Source organism: Agelaius tricolor, unplaced genomic scaffold, assembly GCF_023055355.1.
Source record: "Agelaius tricolor isolate 1412-34295 unplaced genomic scaffold, bAgeTri1.0.p SCAF_166, whole genome shotgun sequence".
Taxonomy (NCBI): domain Eukaryota; kingdom Metazoa; phylum Chordata; class Aves; order Passeriformes; family Icteridae; genus Agelaius; species Agelaius tricolor.
Window position 1 is genome coordinate 53,382 of NW_027269426.1, and position 20,390 is coordinate 73,771.

Below are 20,390 nucleotides of genomic sequence, written 5' to 3' on the forward strand. Positions count from 1 at the left end.
CTCCGGTGCGGCCCCGCCTTTTTCCCTGTGCCCCGCCCCCTTTAATTACCCCCGCCTTTTTCCTTGTTTGCCCCGCCCCTTTCGGCGCTGGCCTCGCCCCTTTCCCCTCATGGCCGATTTTGGCGGGAAACTGGAGCGGCGAGGGCGCCCCCTGGCGGCCGCGGAAATTCTCGCGAGGAGCTCAAATCTCGCGAGATTTCCGTTTTCTGGGGGGATTTTTTTTCCCGGTTTTTCGGTTTTCCCCTCAAAATTCCCCTGAGGGGACCCCGGGAGCGAGGCCGGGGGGTCTGGGGGACCTGGGGGGGATCTGAGGGAATTTGGGGAGAATTGGGAATCCCCTGGTTTTGGGGCTTTTCTCGGAATGAGGAGAAAAATGGGAAAAAATTGGGAAAAAAATCGGAAAAATGGGTGGAAAACGGGAAAAATGGGGGGAAAAACCGGGGAAAATGGGACTAAAACGAGAAGGAAGTGGGAAAAAAGGTGGGACATGGAAAAAAAAAACTGGGGAAAATGGGAATAAACCAGGGGGAAATAGGAAATAAAATGTGGGAAATAGGAAAAAAAAATGTGGGAAACAGGGAAAAAGTGGGGAAAATCGGGAATTTGGGGGAGTTTGGGCCAGAGCCGCCCCCCGGGGGTGTGGCTGGACCCCCCAGAACCCCCAAATCCGGGGCTGCCCCCAAACCCTGCAGACCCCGACCCAAAACAGGCACAAAACCCCCGATCTTGACGCCCCCTCCTCTTTATTTCCCTTTTTTTCTCTTTCTTCCTTTTTTCCCCCCTCTTTTCCCCCCCTTTTTTCCCATTTTCCCCCCATTTTTTCCCCTTTTTAATTTCTGGGAGTTTTTTTTCTTCTTTTTCTCCTTTTTCCCTTTATTTAGGGGGGAATTTTTTCCTCTCTCTCCAAAAGCGGCTCGGGCGAAACCCGAATTTTGGGAGGGGTCCTGGGCGGTTTTTGGGTGATTTTTTGGGAGGGGTCCCGGGAGGTTTTTGGGGTTTTTTGGGGTGGGCTCCCTGGGCGGTTTTTGGGTGATTTTTTGAGGGGGGTCCCGGGAGGTTTTTGGGTGATTTTTGGGGGGGGTTCCAGGAGGTTTTTTGGGGGAGGATTCCAGGAGATTTTTTGGGTTTTTTTGGGGGGTCCCTGGGAGGTTTTTGGGTGATTTTTGGGGAGGGGTCCCAGGAGGTTTTTGGGTGATTTTTGGGGGGTGTCCCAGGAGGTTTTTTGGGGTTTTTTGGGGGAGGATTCCAGGAGGTTTTTGGGGCTCCCTGGGAGGTTTTTGGGTGATTTTTAGGGGGGGGGTCTCAGGAGCTTTTTGGGGGTCCCTGGGCGGTTTTTGGGTGATTTTTGGGGGAGGTCCCAGGAGGTTTTTGGGTTTTTTTGGGGGGGTCCCAGGAGGTTTTTTGGTGGGGGGGGTTCTCGGCCGGACCCCCCCCTCCGCGGGCGCCGTTTCCGGCCGGAGCCCGAACGCTGCGGCACCGCCCCTCCCCCCCCCCTCCCCGCCCCCACCGGAGCCGCGCTCGGAGCCCCCTCCCCGCCCCTCCCCCCTCCATGAGGGGCCCCAGGGGGGGGCGGCGGCAGCGCCAGGTACGGGGGGGGGAGGGGCGGGGGGCGGCGGGGACCCCTCCCCCACCCAGGGATCCCCCCCCCGGACCTGAAACGGGACCCCCCGGGACCCCTCCCCCACTCCCGGGACCCCTCCCCCATCCCAGATCTGCCCCGGGACCCCTCCCCCCATCCTGGACCCCCCCCCCCGGGACCCCTCCCCCCATCCCGAGATCCCTCGAATCCCCCCCTCCCCCCCCCCCCCAATTTCGGGACCCCCAAAATCGCCCCAAACCCCCCCGACCCCTCCCCCACCCCCGGGACCCCCCCCAAACCCCCCCCTGACCGCCCCTCCCCCCCCCAAACCCCCCCTGACCGCCCCTCCCCCCCTTTCTCTCCCCCCACAGCCCCCCAGGCCCCGCCCCCGGCCCCTCCCCCCCCGCGGGGGTTGGGCGTTTCCTGTTGATTGACAGCCAGGGCCTGCCCTACACGGTGCTGCTGGGCCCCGCCCCCGGGCACGCCCCTGGCCACGCCCCCGGGCGGTTCCGCTGCCCGGATTGTGGGCGGGGCTTCGCCTACCTGTCCTACCTGCGGCGGCACCGGATCGCGCACACGGAGCTGAAGCCGCACCTGTGCCGCACCTGCGGGAAGCGCTTCAAACGCGCCTCGCACCTGCGCCGGCACCGACAGACGCACGGACAGGGGGGATGGACAGGGGGACGGACAGGGGGATGGACAGGGACAGACACACGGACAGGGGGATGGACAGGGACAGACACACGGACAGGGGGATGGACAGGGACACGGACAGGGGGACGGACAGACGGACGGACAGGGGGAAGGACAGACACATGGACACGAACATGGACAGGGGGACGGACAAGGGGAAGGACAGGGGGGTGGACAGACACACACGGACAGGGACAGGGACACGGACAGACACACGGACAGGGACAGAGGGACTGACAGGGACAGGGACAGACACACGGACACGGACAGGGGGATGGACAGGGGCACAGACAGGGACAGGGACAGGGGGACAGACAGACACACGGACAGAGGGATGGACAGGGGGATGGACAGGGGCACACAGGACAGGGGGACGGACAGACACACGGACAGGGACATGGACAGGGGGATGGACAGACACACAGACAGACACACGGACAGGGACACGGACAGGGACAGGGACAGGGACAGGGGGATGGACAGACACACAGACAGACACACGGACAGGGACAGGGACAGACATGCGGACTGGGGGACGGACAGAGGCACCACAGCACGCACGGACGGACACACGGACAGCGGGGCGGACAGAGGGACGGACAGCAGCACGGACAGCGGGATGGATAGGGGCAGGGCCAGCGGCACGGACAGACAACCATGCATGGACAGACGCACGGACAGCGGGATGGATAGGGGCAGGGACAGTGGCACGGACAGACGCACGGACAGGCAGCCACGCACGGACGGACGCACGGACAGGCGAGCGTGGGCAGCAGGAGCAGCGGGGCCAACGCCGGGAGAGCCGCCCTGAGCAGCGGGAGCAGGGACACACGGACACACGGACACACGGACAGGTGGGACAGGTGAGGCTGCAGGGCCAGCACCATGAGGAGCTCTGGACACCACCACGAGGAGCTGGACACCACCATGGAGCTCTGGGCACCACCATGGAGCTCTGGGCACCACCATGGAGCTCTGGGCACCACTGTGGAGATCGGGGCCACCACCATGGAGAGCTGGACACCACCACGAGGAGCTGGACACCACCATGGAGATCTGGACACCACTGTGGAGATCTGGGCCACCACAGCAATTTGGGCCAGCACCATGGAGAGCTGGGCCACCACAGCGGTTCAGGATGAACTGGGCCAGCACCATGGAGAGCTGGGCCAGCACCATGGAGCTCTGGGGCAGCACCATGGAGATCGGGCCACCACATTTGGGACACGGTGGTGGCCACGGTGGCCAGCGGCCGTCCCTGCAGTGACCCCCGAGGACAGCGAGGGGACAGCGTGGGGACACCTCGGGGACACCATGGGGACACGTCCTGAGCCTGGGGACACCTCGGGGACTTTTCCTGAACCTGGGGACACCACAGGGACACCTCGGGGACATCATGAGGACACCTTGGGGATATCATAAGGACACCTTGGGGACGTGTCCTGAGCCTGGGGACACCTTGAGGACACTTTGGGGACACCATAAGGACACCTTGGGGACGTGTCCTGAGCTTGGGGACACCTCGGGGACACCTTGGGGACGCGTCCTGAGCCAGGCACAGCTGAGGCCACCCCGGGCACAGACGGTGGCCAAGGACAGTGACACAGGGGGATGGTGGCCCTGGGGACAATGAGGGTGGCCCTGGGGACAATGGCACAGAGGGATGGTGGCCCTGGGGACAATGAGGGTGGCCCTGGGGACACTCGGGGGCTCCGTCCCTCACTGGGGCCAGGTCCCAGCTTGGTGTTGGTTGGTTGTAATTATTGAATGTTTTGTAATTATTGAGTGTTTTGTAATTAATGAATGTTTTGTAATTATTGAGTGTTTTGTAATTGTTAAATGTTTTGTAATTATTGAACGTTTTGTAATTATTGAGTGTTTTGTAATTATTGAACGTTTTGTAATTATTGAACATTTTGTAATTGTTAAATGTTTTGTAATTGTTGAATGTTTTGTAATTATTGAATTTTGGGGTTTTTGTGGCCGTTTTCAGGGTGTTCCGGGGCGGGGGAGGGGCCACAGGGGACATCATTCCCCTCCCCCACCCAAATGACCCCGGGATGACCCCGGGATGACCCCGGGATGACCCCGGGGAGTGACCCCGGAATGACCCCTGGGAGTGACCCAGTGACCCCCAGCTGACCCAACGGACACCTGATCCGCTGACCAATCACTGATCAATAAATGATCAATAAATGATCAATCACTGATCAATGGCTGACCAATCACTGATCAATGACTGATTGATAAATGATCAATAAATGATCAATGACTGGCCAATCACTGATCAATCACTGATCAATCACTGATCAATCACTGATCAATGACTGATCAATAATTGACCAATCACTGATCAATAAATGATCAATGGCTGACCAATCACTGATCAATGACTGACCAATCCCTGACCAATCATTGACCAATCACTGACCAATAACTGATCGATAACAGATCAATAACTGATCAATCACCGATCAATCCCTGACCCTTGACCCAACCCCCCCCAAGACCCCTCCCCCACCAACACCCCTCCCCCGCCCGCTCTGCTTTATTCCAAATATTCGGGGTTTTTCCCAATTTTTGGGTTTTTTCCCTCAATTCATTGCAATTTTTCCCTCAATTCATTGCAATTTCTCCCAATTCATTTGGGTTTTTCCCCATTTATTTGGGTTTTTCCCCATTTTCCGGGGATTTTCCCCATTTTTCGAGGTTCGTTCCGGCCCCGCCCCCCCGTTCAGCGCAGCCGCGGCCCCGCCCCCTCCCCGCCCCTCCCCCATCCCGGGGTGGGGGAGGGGCCATTTGGGGGGGGAGGGGCGGGGAGGGGGCGGGGCCGCGGCTGCGTCGGGGGGAGGGGCCATGCCCAGGTGTCCGTGTGTCCATCAATCCATCTGTCCATCAATCTGAGCTGTCCATCAATCGAGCTGTCCATCAATTGAGCTGTCCATCAATCTGAGCTGTCCATCAATCTGAGCTGTCCATCAATCCGGCTGTCCATCAATCCATCTGTCCATCAATCTGAGCTGTCCATCAATCCAGCTGTCCATCAATCCAGCTGTCCATCAATCTGTCTGTCCATCAATCTGAGCTGTCCATCAATCCATCTGTCCATCAATCGAGCTGCCCATCAATCTGAGCTGTCCATCAATTGAGCTGTCCATCGGCCCAGGTGTGCATTGGCCCAGGTGTCCGTCTGTCCCAGTGTCCATTTGGGCCATTTTGGGGGCTGATTTGGGCCATTTTGGGGCTGATTTGGGCCATTTGGGGGCCGATTTCAGCCGTTTTTGGGGCCGATTTGGGCCATTTTTGACGAGAATGACCCATTTGGGGCCAGAAAAATCCATTTTGGGGCAGGATGAGCCTTTTTGACCAGGATGACCCATTTGGGGCCAGAACGATCCATTTTGGGGCACGATGAGCCATTTTGGGGCCATTTTTGACGAGAATGACCCATTTTTGCTGAGAATGACCCATTTTGGGCCAGAACAATCCATTTTGGGGCCATTTTTGACCACAATGACCCATTTTTTACGAGAATGACCCATTCTGACCACGCTGCCCCATTTCAGGCCACACCACCCCATTTTGCCCCATTTTCCCCCATTTTTCCCCCATTCTTACCCACAACTGCCCCACGCCTGACCCGCGCCCGCCCTCCCAGCCCCGCCCTCTCCGCCCCGCCCCTCCCGCGGCCCCGCCCCCTGCGGCCCCGCCCCGCGCGGCCCCGCCCTCCCCGCGGCCCCGCCCCTCTCCGCGCGGCGCTGCCGCCGCCGCCGCCGCCGCCGCTCGTGGCCGCGCAGGTGCCGCGCGAGCGAGCCCAGGTAGAAGAAGCTCTTGCCGCACCTCTCGCACCGGTACACCTGCTCGCCCAGGTGCTGCCGCCGCCGGTGCTCCAGGAGGTTCCCGCGGAAGCGGAAGCTCTGCCCGCAGGTGCGGCAGCGCCGCGCGCGCCGCCGGCCCCGGTGCCGCCGCAGGTGCTCGGCGAGCTCGGCGGCGTGGGCGCAGCGCCGGGCGCACAGCGGGCACCGGGGCGGCCGCGCCCGGGCGTGGCGGTGCCGCCGCGGCAGCAGCGGCGCCCGGGCCCGCGGGGAGGCGCGGCCGCAGGTGCGGCAGCGCTCGGGGCGCGGCCGGGCGGGGCAGCAGCGCCGGTGCCGCCGCAGCAGCGCCGCGGCCCAGAAGCGGCGGCCGCAGGCGCCGCAGAGCGCGGGGCGGCGCCGCAGGTGCCGCCGCCGGTGCCGCAGGAGCTCGTAGGCGCCGGAGCAGCGCCGGCCGCAGGCGCCGCAGCGCCGCGGGGCCCCGGCCCTGGCCAGGTGCGCGTACCTGTGCGTCACCAGCGCCGCCACGCCCTTGAAGCTGCGCCCGCAGGTGCCGCAGGTGAAGCGCGGCGCGCTGGGCGCGGCCGGCGGCGGCTCCTCGGGCGGCGCCGGGGCCTCCTCCAGGGCCACCTGCGCGGGCGCGGCCGCCGCCGCCGCCGCCGCCGCCCCGTGCACCAGGCGGTGCCACACCAGGTTCTCCAGGAAGCCGAACACCTGCCCGCAGGTGTCGCAGCCCTGCGGCCGCTCCGGCGGCGCCGCCTGTGCCGGGTCCTTGTGCGCCACGGCGCGGAGCAGGTCCGGGAGGCGCTGCCCGCACGAGCCGCACCCCAGCGCCGGCCCCGCCTCCCCGGCCACGCCCACAGCCACGCCCACCGCAGGTGAGGCGCGGTGCACCTGGCGGTGCCGGGTCAGGCTCTGCGGGTAGCCGAAGGCCTTGCCGCAGGTGTCGCAGCGGTAGGGCCGCTCGCGCGTGTGCACCACGCGGTGCTTGCGCAGGTGGAAGGACTCGCGGAAGCGCTTCCCGCACACGCCGCACTCGTGCGGCTTCTCCCCGGTGTGGATGCGCTCGTGCCGCCGCAGCGTCTCGCGCCGCCCGAAGGCGCGCCCGCACACCTGGCACCCGAAGCTCCGCCCCGCCGCACCTGGGCCGGTTGTGCCGCTCCTGGAATCGCTCCTGGTGGTGCTGTTGTTGGCGCTGTCGCCGTCGTGGGCGCGGCGGGTGCCGCACGAGGCTCTGGGGCGCGGCGTAGGCCTTGCCGCAGACGTCGCAGCGGTGGGCGGGGCGCGGCGCGCCGTGGCTCCCCTGGTGGCGCAGCAGGTAGGCGGCGTCGCGGAACTCCTTGCCGCAGACGGGGCAGGGCAGGCGCCGCGCCGGCGCCGCCGCGTGCGTGGTGCGCACGTGGCGCGTGAGGCTCTCGCGCCGGTTGAAGGCGCGGCCGCAGGCGGCGCAGGCGAAGGGCTTCTCGCCCGTGTGGATGATCTGGTGCTGCGCCAGGTGGCTCGGCTTCTTGAACGCCTTCCAGCACAGCGGGCACGGGAACGGGCCCTCGGCGGGCGCCGGCGGCAGCGGCGGCGGCGGCGGCGGGGCCGGGAGGACGCCCACGGGCGCCAGCAGCACCGGCACGCCCGGAGACACCAGGTTGGCCACGCCCGAGGTGGCGACCAGGGCGTTGGGCACCGTGGCGATGGCCGGGGACGGGCCGAGGGCCGGGGCGACCCCGGCGGGCGCCGCGGGGACCCCGCCGGACGCGGCGTTGACCGCCACGGTCAAGGCGTTGGCCCCGTTGATGTTGGCCAAGACGTTGACGCCGTTGGGCATGGTGAGCCTGGTGGCCACGGCGTTGACCCCGTTGGGTGGCGCGTTGACGGTGCTGGCCGTGGTCACCCTGGTGGCCAACACGTTGACCCCGTTGGCCACAGCGTTGACCCCGTTGGCCGCCACGTTGACTCTGTTGGCTGTGTTGACCTCGTTGACAGCTGCGTTGACCCCATTGGGTGAAGCGTTGACCCCACTGGTCACTGTGTTGACCCCGTTGGCCGCCATGTTGACGTTGGCCGCCGCGTTGACCCCATTGGGCGGCGCGTTGACGTTGGACGCCGCGTTGACCTTGCTGGCCACCGCGTTGACCCCGTTGGTCACCGCGTTGACCCCGTTGGGCGCCGCGTTGACGTTGGCCACCGCGTTGAACCCGTTGGCCACTGTGTTGACCCCGCTGGTCACTGCGTTGACCCCGTTGGCCACCGTGTTGACGTTGGCCAATGGGTTGACCCCATTGGCTGCTACGTTGACCCCGTTGGCTGCTGCGTTGACCCCATTGGCCGCCGCGTTGACGTTGGCCAACGAGTTGACCCCGTTGGCCGTTGCGTTGACGTTGGCCACCGCGTTGACCGCCGCGTTGCCCCCGTTGGCCGCGGCGCCGCCCCCATTGGGCGTGTCCATGGCCACGCCCACCCCCGGCCCCACCCGGGCCTCACGCCCGTCGCCGCCGCGGTGGCAGCGCCGGTGCCGCACCAGGCTGGAGCCGTGGCTGTAGGTGCGGCCGCAGGTGCGGCACTCGTAGGGCCGCGCCCCCGCGCCCTCGGCCCCGCCCCCGGCCCCGCCCACCTGCGCCAGGTGCGGGGGCGGCCGGAAGCCCCTGGGACACGCCCAGCGCCGCTCCACCAGGTACTTGAGGCGCCGGAAGTAGCTCCGCTCCTCCTTCCCCTCCTGGGGCGTCCCTGGCGGGGTGGGCGCGGGGGTCCCCGAGGGGGCGACCACGCCCCGCTTGAGAGCCCCGCCCCCAAACAGGTGCTGGTGGCCGGACAGGTCCACGATGCCCCATTGGGGGGAGGGGAAGGCGCCCCCAGCCTCAAACAAAGGTTGGGGAGGGGGCGGCAGAGGTGGGGGGGGGGAACGGGGACCCCCCCAGGGACGCCCCCCCGCCAAGGGAGCCCCCCCCAAGGGACGCCTCGGGTTTTTTGGGGTGCGAGGAGGATGAGGAGGAGGAGGAGGAGGAGGAGGAGGAGGAGGAAGAAGGGGGGGGCTCGGGTTTGTGCTTGGGGAGGGGGCCGCGCTCGAAGGGGGCGGGGGCGCCGGCGGGGGGAGGGTACTCGAAGTGGGGAGGGGGGCAGCGGCAGCGCCTTGGGCGGGGGCTCGAAGGGCTCGGGGGGCTCCGGGCGCTGCTGGTGCGTCAGGAAATCCAGGAAATCGAAGGGGTACGCCTGGAACGGGCCGCTCTCGTCGTTCACGTTCGCCTCCATGGCCGGGGGGGGGTCCTGAGGGGCGTCCGGGGGTCCCGCAGGCCCCCGGGGGGGGCCGTGGGGTCCCTCAGGCCCAAAGGGGAGAACTCGGGGGTCCCGCAGCCCCAAGGGGAGCACAGGTGAGGTTGGGGAGGGGGCGCCGGTCTCTCCTCACTCACCCTGGGCGGTCCCGGGGGTCGCGGGGGGGGTCCCGGGGCCGTCCCGAACCCTCTCGGGCCGGGCCGGGCCGGGCCGGGCCGGACGCGCCGCCCCCGCCGGAAGCGGAAGCGGAAGTGGCGCCGCGGGGGTCACGTGAGGGAAGCCCCGGTAGATTTCTTGCAAGTTTCTTCCCTCACGGAGGGTCCCGGGGATGGCGGGACCCCCCCAACCCCTCACAGGTTAAACCGGGGGGGATCGGGGAGCCCCGAACGGCGCCGGGAGGGGAATGGGGGGGGAATGGCGGCTTTGCCCTCACCAAAGATGGCGCCGGCGCCGCCTCCCCATGGCCAAGATGGCGGCGCGGCACAAGATGGCGGCGGCTTCCCTCAGCAAAGATGGCGGCTCAGCGTGAGAGGGGACTCCGGACCAATCAGAGCCACGGGACCGGACCTGGCCACGCCCCCCGAGCACACCCAGAGGTGGGGGGATGAATATGGGGAAGGGTCGGGGGCTTTGTGACGTCACTGGGGGTGCGGGGAACCCCGCAGAGCGGAGGGGGGGTCGCTGTTGTCGCCCCCTCCCTTGGCCGCCATTTCGAGGCGCGGACCCTTTAAGAGCGCCCCGCACGTGCGTCCCCGCGTGCCCCCAGCCACGCCCCCCGATCCTGCCCGCTTCCTATTGGCCAAAACTGGGTCAGGGCCCGCCCCCCGCGCACCTCCCCATTGGCCCAATGTAGGTCAGGCCACGCCCCCCCGCATGGCCGCGCCGCCTGACCACGGCCACGCCCCCCGCGCGTCCATTGGCTGAGCTGGGCGTCAGGGGCGTGGCCGCGCGGAGGAGGCGGAGCCTTTTTCTCTCTCCGTGCGGGGGCGGAGCTCTTGTCAATTTGGGGGCGTGGCTTTCGGCGGTACCGACCAATGAGAGGCGCGCAGCGTGCCCGGAGAGGGCGGGGTTTATTTTTAGAGGGGCGCGGCTATCGCAGAGAACAGGCGGCGATTGGCTGGCGGTGATGAGGGGCGTGTCCAGCGGAGGCCACGCCCCCTCACGGGCGCAGCGCCCCCCGCGGGGCTCGGGCCGAGGAACCGGGAGGGACCGGGAGGAAGCGGGAGGAACCGGGACAGGTGCGGAACTGACCGAACCGGGACGACACGCGGGGGGACAGGACCGGGACCGGACCGGGATGGCGGGGGGGGGGGGACACCGGGAGCAGGTGGGGATCGGACCGGGACCGGGGACACCGGGACCGGGGAATGACCGGAGACAGGGGGGGACAGGGAGGGGACACCAGGATCGGGGGGCAACGGGACCGGAATGGACCGGACCGGGGACACCGGGACCTGACCGGGACCGAGGACACCGGAACCGCGGGGGACACCGGGACCGGGACAGAGATGAGGGGGGGGCGACACCGGGACCGGGACCGGACCGGGGGGCGGGGGGGGTGACAGGGACACCGGGATCGGGGGGGACCAGACCGGGGGCACCGGGACCGGGACCGGACCGGGGACACCGAAATGAGGGGGGGGGGGGGGGGGGAGGGACACGAACCGGGACCGGGACCGGGAATGGAAAGGGCGGGACCGGTCCCGGTGTCCCCGAGCCCCTCCCCCCGTTCCCGGTGTCCCCGAGCCCCTCCCCTCCCCCATTCCCGGGGGGGTCACCCGAGGTGAAGCCGCACGTGGGGGCGGGGGATCCCCCCACGTGACCGCCGCACGTGCGCGCCCGCGTTCCCCCCCCGTCGGCCCCGCCCCCTCCATCAGCCCCGCCCCCTCCCTCGGCCCCTCCCCGTCCCCCACGCGTGTCGCCCCTCCCCCCCCTTCCCGTGTCACCGGGGGGGGGGGGGGTTCGGGTCACGTGGGGGTGGGGGGGGTCACGTACCGGGATTTTTTTATTGGGGAGGGGGCGGCGACCCCCGGGAGTGGGGGCTGGGGGGATTTGGGGAATTTTGGGTGGGGAATTTGGGGAATTTTATGGGAAAATTTTGGGGGATTTTGGGGTGGAATTGGGGCATTTTGGGGAGGGGATTTGGGGGGGAATTTGGGGCATTTTAGGGAAAAATTTTGGGGGATTTTGGGGTGGAATTGGGGCGATTTGGGGGGGAATTTAGGGCATTTTAGGGGAAAATTTTGCGGGATTTTGGGGTGGAATTGGGGCATTTTGGGGAGGGGATTTGGGGGGGAATTTGGGGCATTTTAGGGGAAAATTTTGGGGGATTTTGGGGTGGAATTTGGGCATCTTGGGGAGGGGATTTGGGGGGGGAATTTGGGGCATTTTAGGGGAAAATTTTGGGGCATTTTTGGTGGGGGGAGCTGAGGACATTTGGGGAGGGGATTTGGGGCATTTCGGGCAGAATTTGGGGCGTTTTGAGGGAGGTTCCTTGGGGGGGATTTCAGGCTCCATGAAGCCTTTTTTGGGAGGGGGGGCGTCGCGGTGTCCCCCGTGACCCCCCCCCCAATTCCCGTTACCCCCCCCCAATTTCCGGTGCCCCCTCCCCAATTTCCGGTGCCCCCCCCCAGGCATGGAGGAGCCGGGCGGTTCCGGGGGGGTTTCCTGGGGGTGCCCCCCCCGCCCCCGCCCCCGCCGTGGGAGCGCCCCCCGGGCCCGGTTTTGGGGGGGGGTCCCGACCTGGAGTACGTGGACCTGGACGAGTTCCTGAGGGAGCACGGGCTGCCCCCCCCCAGCCCCCCGCCCCCCCCGGCGCGCAGCCCCCAGCCCGAGAGGGCCCCCGGTACATGGGGAGGGAATGGGAAAGGGAAAAAATGGGGAGGGGGCGATGGGGAGGGGGGAAATGGGAAAAATTGAGGAGGGGGGAATGGGAATGGGGAGGGGGGAATGGGAAAAGTTGGGGAGGGGGGAATGGGAAAAACTGGGGAGGGGGGAATGGGAAAAAGGGGGGGCAGTGGGAATTGGGGAGGGGGCAACAGGAAATGCGGGGGGAAAGGGAAAAATTGGGGAGGGGGCAATGGGAATGGGGAGGGGGAAAGGGAATGGGGAAGGGGCAATGGGAATGGGGGGGCAGTGGGAATTGGGGAGGGGGCAATGGGAATGGGGAGGGGGCAATGGGAAAAATTGGGGAGGGGGGAAGGGGAAAAACTGGGGAGGGGGGAATGGGATAAAGGGGGGGCAGTGGGAATTGGGGAGGGGGCAATGGGAATTGGGGGGGGGAAGGGAAAAATTGGGGAGGGGGGAATGGGAAAAACTGGGGAGGGGGGAATGGGAATGGGGGGCAATGGGAAAAATTGGGGAGGGGGCAATGGGGAGGGGGAGGGGGAAAAGGGAATGGGGAGGGGGCAATGGGAATGGGGAGGGGGGGAAATGGGAAAAGTTGGGGAAGGGGCAATGGGAATTGGGGAGGGGGTGCCTGGAAGGGAGGGCAATAGGAATGAGGGGGGGGACTGGGAATTGGGGAGGGGGCAAAGGGAATTGGGGAGGGGGGTAACAGGAATTGAATTGGGGAAGGGGCAATAGGAATTGAGGAGGGGGCACAAGGCGAACATTCGGGGGGGATGCAAAGGGAATTGGGGAGGGGGCACAAGGTGAACATTGAGGAGGGGGCAGCAGCAATTGGGGAATTGGGGAGGGGGCACAAGGCGAACATTGGGGAGGGGGCACAAAGGGAATTGAGGAATTGGGGAGGGGGCACAAAGTGAACATTGGGGAAGGGGCAATGGGAATTGGGGAATTGAGGAGGGGGCACAAGGCGAACATTTGGGGAGGGGGCAATGGCAATTGGGGAATTGAGGAGGGGGCACAAGGCGAACATTTGGGGGGGATGCAAAGGGAATTGGGGAGGGGGCACAAAGTGAACATTGGGGAGGGGGCAGCAGGAATTGGGGAATTGGGGAGGAGGGGGCAGCAGCAATTGAGGAATTGAGGAGGGGGCACAAAGTGAACATTGGAGGGGGCAGCAGCAATTGGGGAATTGAGGAGGGGGCACAAGGCGAACATTGGGGAGGGGGCACAAAGTGAATTGAGGAGGGGGCACAAGGTGAACATTTGGGGAGGGGGCACAAAGGGAATTGAGGGGGCACAAGGTGAACATTTGGGGAGGAAGGGGCAATGGGAAACGGGAAATTGGGGAGGGGGCACAAGGCGAACATTGGGGAGGGGGCAATGGGAAACGGGAAATTGAGGAGGGGGCACAAAGTGAACATTTGGGGAGGAAGGGGCACAAAGGGAATTGGGGAGGGGGCACAAAGGGAACATTTGGGGGGGGCAGCAGCAATTGGGGAATTGAGGAGGGGGCACAACATTTGGGGGGGGCAGCAGCAATTGGGGAATTGAGGAGGGGGCACAAAGGGAATTGAGGAATTGAGGAGGGGGCACAAAGCGAACATTGGGGAGGGGGCAATGGGAAATGGGAAATTGAGGAGGCGGCACAAGGCGAACATTTGGGGGGATGCAAAGGGAATTGAGGAGGGGGCACAAGGTGAACATTGGGGAGGGGGCACAAAGGGAATTGAGGAATTGAGGGGGGGGCACAAAGCGAACATTGGGGAGGGGGCAGCAGGAATTGGGGAATTGAGGAGGGGGCACAAAGTGAATTGAGGAGGGGGCACAAAGGGAATTGGGGAGGGGGCAGCAGCAATTGGGGAATTGAGGAAGGGGCACAAAGTGAACATTGGGGAAGGGGCAAAGGGAATTGAGGAGGGGGCACAAAGGGAATTGAGGAATTGGGGAGGGGGCACAAGGCGAACATTGGGGAGGGGGCACAAAGGGAATTGAGGAGGGGGCACAAGGTGAACATTTGGGGAGGAAGGGGCAATGGGAAACGGGAAATTGGGGAGGGGGCACAAGGCGAACATTGGGGAGGGGGCAGCAGCAATTGGGGAATTGAGGGAGGGGCACAAGGTGAACATTGGGGAGGGGGCACAAAGGGAATTGAGGAATTGAGGAAGGGGCACAAAGCGAACATTGGGGCACAAAGGGAATTGAGGAGGGGGCACAGGGTGAACATTGGGGAGGGGGATGCAGCAATTGGGGAATTGAGGAGGGGGCACAAAGTGAACATTGGGGAAGGGGCAATGGGAATTGGGGAATTGAGGGGGGGGCAGCAGCAATTGGGGCATTGAGGAGGGGGCACAAAGTGAATTGGGGAGGGGGCAAAGGGAATTGGGGAATTGAGGAGGGGGCACAAAGTGAATTGGGGGGGGCAGCAGCAATTGGGGAGGAAGGGGCAGAAAGGGAATTGGGGAGGGGGCACAAAGTGAATCAGGGAAGGGGCAGCAGCAATTGGGGAATTGAGGAGGGGGCACAAAGTGAATTGGGGAGGGGGCAATGGGAAACGGGGAACTGGGGAGGGGGCAGCAGGAATTGGGGAATTGAGGAAGGGGCACAAAGCGAACATTGGGGAGGGGGCAATGGGAAATGGGAAATTGGGGAGGGGGCACAAGGCGAACATTTGGGGGGGATGCAAAGGGAATTGAGGAGGGGGCACAAGGTGAACATTGAGGAGGGGGCACAAAGGGAATTGAGGAATTGAGGAGGGGGCACAAAGCGAACATTGGGGCACAAAGGGAATTGAGGAGGGGGCACAAAGCGAACATTTCGAGGCCCCCTCCCCACTGACCCCCCCTGGCTCCCCCCGCAGCCCCGGGCCCCCCCCGGGCCCCCGCGGAGGCCGAGGCGCCGGGGGGGGGTCCCGGGGGGGCTCCCGGGGGGGCTCCCGGGCCCCTGGACCCGCGGCGGCTCCGGTTCTCGCAGGAGGAGCTGCGGCCGCAGCCCATGGCCCGCAAGGCCCGCAAGGTGCACGTGCCCGACGAGCAGAAGGTGGGGGCCAAATCCGCACCCCAAAAATTGGGGGGTTTGGGGGCATTTTGGGGGGAGTTTGGGGGGATTTTAGTGGGGATTTGGGGGAGTTTTGGGGGGGATTTTACTGGGGATTTGGGGGAGTTTTGGGGGGATTTTAGGAGAGTTTTTGGGATTTTGGGGAGGAGTTTGGGGGGATTTTGGGGGAGTTTTGGGGGGAGTTTGGGGATTTGGGGGGAGCTTGGGGGAGTTTGGGGGGAGTTTTGCGGATTTTCAGGGGAGTTTTGTGGATTTTGGGGGGAGTTTGGGGGGGTTTTGGGGGATTTGGGGGGAGTTTTGGGGATTTGGGAGGAGTTTCGTGAGAGTTTTAGGGAATTTTAGTGGAGTTTGGGGGATTTCGGGGGAGTTTTTTGGATTTTGGGGTATTTTGGGGGAGTTTTGGGGGATTTGGGGGGATTTTGGGGGGATTTTGGGGGGAGTTTTGGGGGATTTTAGTGGGATTTTGGGGGGAGTTTTGGGGAGATTGGGAGGAGTTTTGTGAGAGTTTTAGGGAATTTTAGTGGAGTTTGGGGGATTTCGGGGGAGTTTTTTGGATTTTGGGGTATTTTGGGGGAGTTTTGGGGATTTGGGGGGATTTGGGGGGATATTAGGAGAGTTTTGGGGGATTTTCAGGGGAGTTTTGCAGATTTTGGGGGGAGTTTTTTGGATTTTGGGGGGAGTTTTGGGGGTCTTGGGGGGTTTTGGAGGGAGTTTGGGGGATTTTCAGGGGAGTTTGGGGGATTTTCAGGGGAGTTTGGGGGATTTTCAGGGGATTTTGGGGGAGTTTGGGGGGAGTTTGGGGGATTTGGGGGGAATTTTGGGGGGATTTTAGGAGAGTTTCTGGGATTTTGGGGAGGAGTTTGGGGGGATTTTAGGAGAGTTTTGGGGGAGTTTTTTGGATTTTGGGGGGGGGTTGGGGGGATTTTAGTGGAGTTTTGAGGATTTGGGGGGAGTTTTGGGGGATTTTGGGGAGTTTGGGGGAGTTTGGGGGAGTTTTGTGAGAGTTTTAGGGATTTGGGGGGAGTTTGGGGGATTTGGGGGGATTTATTGGAGTTTTGGGGTTTTGGGAGGAGTTTGGGGGGATTTTGGGGGGAGTTTTGGGGATTTTGGGGTGGTGGAAGGGGTTTGGGGATTTCTGGGGTCTGCGGGGCCATCATGGGGGTCCCGGTGTGCCCTGTGTCCATTCCCCGTCCCTGTGTCCATCCCTTGTCCCCGTGTCCATCCCTTGGGTCATTTCCTGTGTCCATCCCCTGTCCCCTCCCTGTCCCCTCCCTGTCCCTGTGTCCCCTCACTGTCCCTGTGTCCATCCCCTGTCCCCGTGTCCATCCCCTGTCCCTGCTGTCCCCTCCCTGTCCCTGTGTCCCCTCCCTGTCCCCGTGTCCCCTCACTGTCCCCTCCCTGTCCCTGCTGTCCCCTCCCTGTCCCTGTGTCCATCCCCTGTCCCTGCTGTCCCCTCCCTGTCCCCTCCCTGTCCCCTCACTGTCCCTGTGTCCATCCCCTGTCCCTGTGTCCATCCCCTGTCCCTGGTGTCCCCTCCCTGTCCCTGTGTCCCCTCACTGTCCCTGCTGTCCCCTCCCTGTCCCTCCCTGTCCCCTCACTGTCCCGGTGTCCATCCCCTGTCCCTGGTGTCCCCTCCCTGTCCCTGTGTCCCCTCACTGTCCCTGCTGTCCCTGTCCCTGCTGTCCCCTGTCCCCTCACTGTCCCCTCCCTGTCCCTCACTGTCCCCTCACTGTCCCTTGTCCCCGTGTCCATCCCTGTGTCCATCCCCTGTCCCCGTGTCCCCTCCCTGTCCCTGCTGTCTCCTCTCTGTCCCCTCCCTGTCCCTTGCCCCTCACTGTCCCTGTGTCCATCCCCTGTCCCTGTGTCCATCCCCTGTCCCTGCTGTCCCCTCTCTGTCCCCTCCCTGTCCCCTCTCTGTCCCTGGTGTCCCTTCCCTGTCCCTGTGTCCCCTCCCTGTCCCTCCCTGTCCCTGTCCCTGCTGTCCCCTGTCCCCTCACTGTCCCCTCCCTGTCCCTCACTGTCCCCTCACTGTCCCTTGTCCCCGTGTCCATCCCTGTGTCCATCCCCTGTCCCTGTGTCCATCCCCTGTCCCTCACTGTCCCCTGACTGTCCCCCGTCCCTGCTGTCCCCTCTCTGTCCCCTCCCTGTCCCCGTGTCCATCCCCTGTCCCTGCTGTCCCCTCCCTGTCCCTCCCTGTCCCCTCCCTGTCCCTGTGTCCATCCCCTGTCCCTGCTGTCCCCTCACTGTCCCTTGCCCCTCACTGTCCCTGTCCCCTCCCTGTCCCTGCTGTCCCCTCCCTGTCCCCTCCCTGTCCCTCACTGTCCCCTCACTGTCCCTTGTCCCCGTGTCCATCCCTGTGTCCATCCCCTGTCCCCGTGTCCATCCCCTGTCCCCGTGTCCCCTCTCTGTCCCTGTGTCCCCTCCCTGTCCCCTCCCTGTCCCCTCCCTGTCCCTGTGTCCATCCCCTGTCCCCGTGTCCATCCCCTGTCCCTCTCTGTCCCCTCCCTGTCCCTCCCTGTCCCCTCCCTGTCCCTCCCTGTCCCTCACCGTCCCCTCGCTGTCCCCGTGTCCCAGGACGAGAAGTACTGGAGCCGCCGCTCCCGGAACAACGCGGCCGCCAAGCGCTCCCGGGACGCGCGGCGGCTCAAGGAGAACCAGATCTCGGTGCGGGCGGCGTTCCTGGAGCGGGAGAACGCCGCGCTGCGCCTCGAGGTGGCGGCGGCGCGCCGGGAGCTGCAGAGATTCCGTGCGATCCTGCAGAGATACGAGGCACAGCACGGGCAGATCTGAGACATCCTGGAGGGGTTGGGATCGTCCTGGAGCGTTTGGGATCGTCCTGGAGGGGTTGGGATGGCCCCAGGTGATCCAGGACTGATCCAGGACTGATCCAGAACTGACCCAGGACAGCTCCAGCGCTTCCACACCATCCTGCAGAGATACGAGGCACAGCACGGGCAGATCTGAGGGGTTTGGGATCGTCCTGGAGCGTTCGGGATCGTCCTGGAGCGTTTGGGGCAGCCCCAGGTGATCCAGGAGTGACCCAGGACAACCCAAGGTGATCCAGGAGTGACCCAGGACTGACCCAGGATGGCCCCAGGTGATCCAGGAGTGACCCAGGACAGCTCCAGGTGATCCAGGATGGCCCCAGGTGATCCAGGACTGACCCAGGACAGACTCAGAACAGCTCCAGCGCTTCCGTGCCATCCTGCAGAGATACGAGGCGCAGCACGGGCAGATCTGAGACATCCTGGAGGGTTTGGGATCGTCCTGGAGCGTTTGGGATCGTCCTGGAGGGGTTGGGATGGCCCCAGGTGATCCAGGACTGATCCAGGACAGCCCCAGGTGATCCAGGAGTGACCCAGGACAGCCCCAGGTGATCCAGGATGGTCCCAGGTGATCCAGGACAGCCCCAGGTGATCCAGGACTGCCTGGGAGGGATTTGGGACTGCACCGAGAGCCTGCAGAGATTTGGGGACAGTTTGGAGAGGTTTGGGGACAGTTTGGGGAGATTTGGGCACAGTTTGGGGAGATCTGGGACGGCTCCAGGAACGCGGGATCCCAACCAGACCCAGCCATGGGATCCCAAATGGATCCAGAACCGGGCACCGGGACCCAGCCCCGGACACAGCTCCAGGATCCGGGATTGGGCCCTGGATCCAGGACCGGGACCCAGCACCAGAACCCAGGGATGGGACCCAGAACCGGGATCTAGAACCAGGATCCAGTGAGGAAAATCTAGAACGGGGATCCAATGAAAACCTCCAGAACCGGGATCCAGAACCAGGATCCAGAACCAGGATCCAGTGAGAACATCCAGAACCGGGATCCAGAACCAGGATTCAGAACCAGGATCCAGTGATGGGATCCAGAACTGGGATCCAGCACCAGAACCCAGTGATGGAATCCAGGACTGGGATCCAGAACCGGATCCAGGACCTGGATCCCGATCCAGGACTCAGAACCAGGATCCAGATCCAGGACCCAGAACCAGGATCCAGATCCAGGACCAGGATCCAGATCCAGGACCCAGCACCAGATCCAGGACCAGGATCCAGATCCAGGACCCAGCACCGGATCCAGGACCCAGCACCGGATCCAGCAGCCCCTCCCTCCCCAGTTCCCAAATTTTGGGACCCCCCGGGACTGCTCCCCCCCCCCCCCCCCCCCGACTCCCCCTCCCCCCTCCCCTATTTATTCCCAGCCCCTCCCCCCGGGCTGGATCAAAGCACAAATTCTGGGGGGGGAGGGGGGGTCCCGAGGGTCTCCCCTCCCCCTCCCCTCCCCCAGTGACCATTCCCAGTTCAGGCCAGTAGCGTTACTGGGGTGGGGGGAGGGGCGCCCCCGCCACCCCCTCCCCCTCCCCGAAATCTCTCTGCCCCTCCCCCCCCCACGCCCCCTGCACTTTGACCACTTTACCGCCCCTCCCCCCCCAGCACGAGGGATTTTAGGGGGGGGGAGGGGGTCGCGCCCCGCCCCCCGGGGGTGGGGAGGGGTTTTTGTACAGAATTAAAACAAACAAAAAAAAACCCACAAAAAAAAGGAAAAATGGAGCCTGAACTGGGAGCGCTGGGAGGGGGAACTGGGAGGGGGGAGGGGCCCCAGACCCCCCCCAAAAAACTCGGGGTCGCTCCAAGGTTGGATTTTATTGCACAGAGAAGGGGGAGGCGCCCCAAATTCCCTTCGGGAGCCCCAAAAATCCCCAAATTCCCCCAAATCCGGGTCCGTGGGGTCCCCTCTGTCCCCCTGTCCCCCTTTTTGTCCCGCTGTCCCCCCTTTGACCCCTGACCCGGCAGCTTTCCCCGCCCCTCTCCCTCCCAGCCAATCAGGAGCCGCCGCCCCTCCGAGCGCAGCCAATGGGAGGCCGCGCTGCGTCCGCCATATTTTTTAAAGGCAGCGCCGCCATTGGAAGCATTAGGAGTGAAGCCACCGTGGCGCCATCTTGAAAGTGGGATTCAGCCAATGGCAACGCCGTAGCCATGGCAACGCCCGGCCCGCGGCCGCCATGCTGGCTGAGGGCAAATTCGCCTCTGCCAGGAGAAGCTTCGCGTTTTGCCGCAGGGTGCGGCGGGGCCGTCCCTAATTAACAGCGCTAATTATCCGCCCGCCCGCCTTCCCTTCCCGCTAATTAACGGCGCTCATTA

At 64.3% G+C, this 20,390-nt stretch overlaps 2 protein-coding genes across 51 annotated transcripts; one reads left to right on the top strand and one right to left on the bottom strand.

Moving 5' to 3' along the window:
• Positions 1-4,912: 4,912 nt before the first annotated feature.
• On the bottom strand, positions 4,913-9,391 carry ZNF865 (zinc finger protein 865; the record flags this gene model as incomplete). The annotated part of the gene is given in 2 exon segments (XM_071420839.1): positions 4,913-7,212; positions 7,214-9,391. Coding segments are annotated over 2 exon segments (3,504 nt in total), but the record flags the coding sequence as incomplete, so codon positions are not given.
• On the top strand, positions 9,391-19,010 carry LOC139587013 (D site-binding protein-like). Of its 50 annotated transcripts, none has more exons than XR_011678167.1 (7): positions 9,391-9,941; positions 11,979-12,190; positions 15,053-15,231; positions 17,824-18,304; positions 18,347-18,397; positions 18,561-18,591; positions 18,623-19,010. XR_011678167.1 is itself a non-coding variant. In XM_071420835.1 (4 exons), exons 1-4 carry the CDS (start codon positions 9,760-9,762, stop codon positions 18,037-18,039), a joined length of 789 nt encoding a protein of 262 aa, XP_071276936.1. In that variant the 5' UTR covers positions 9,391-9,759; the 3' UTR covers positions 18,040-18,370. The 50 variants fall into 50 exon arrangements, 1 of the variants encoding a protein (XP_071276936.1); XR_011678168.1 differs by having other exon boundaries at positions 18,347-18,377; XR_011678171.1 differs by having other exon boundaries at positions 18,347-18,377; positions 18,643-19,010.
• Positions 19,011-20,390: the final 1,380 nt, after the last annotated feature.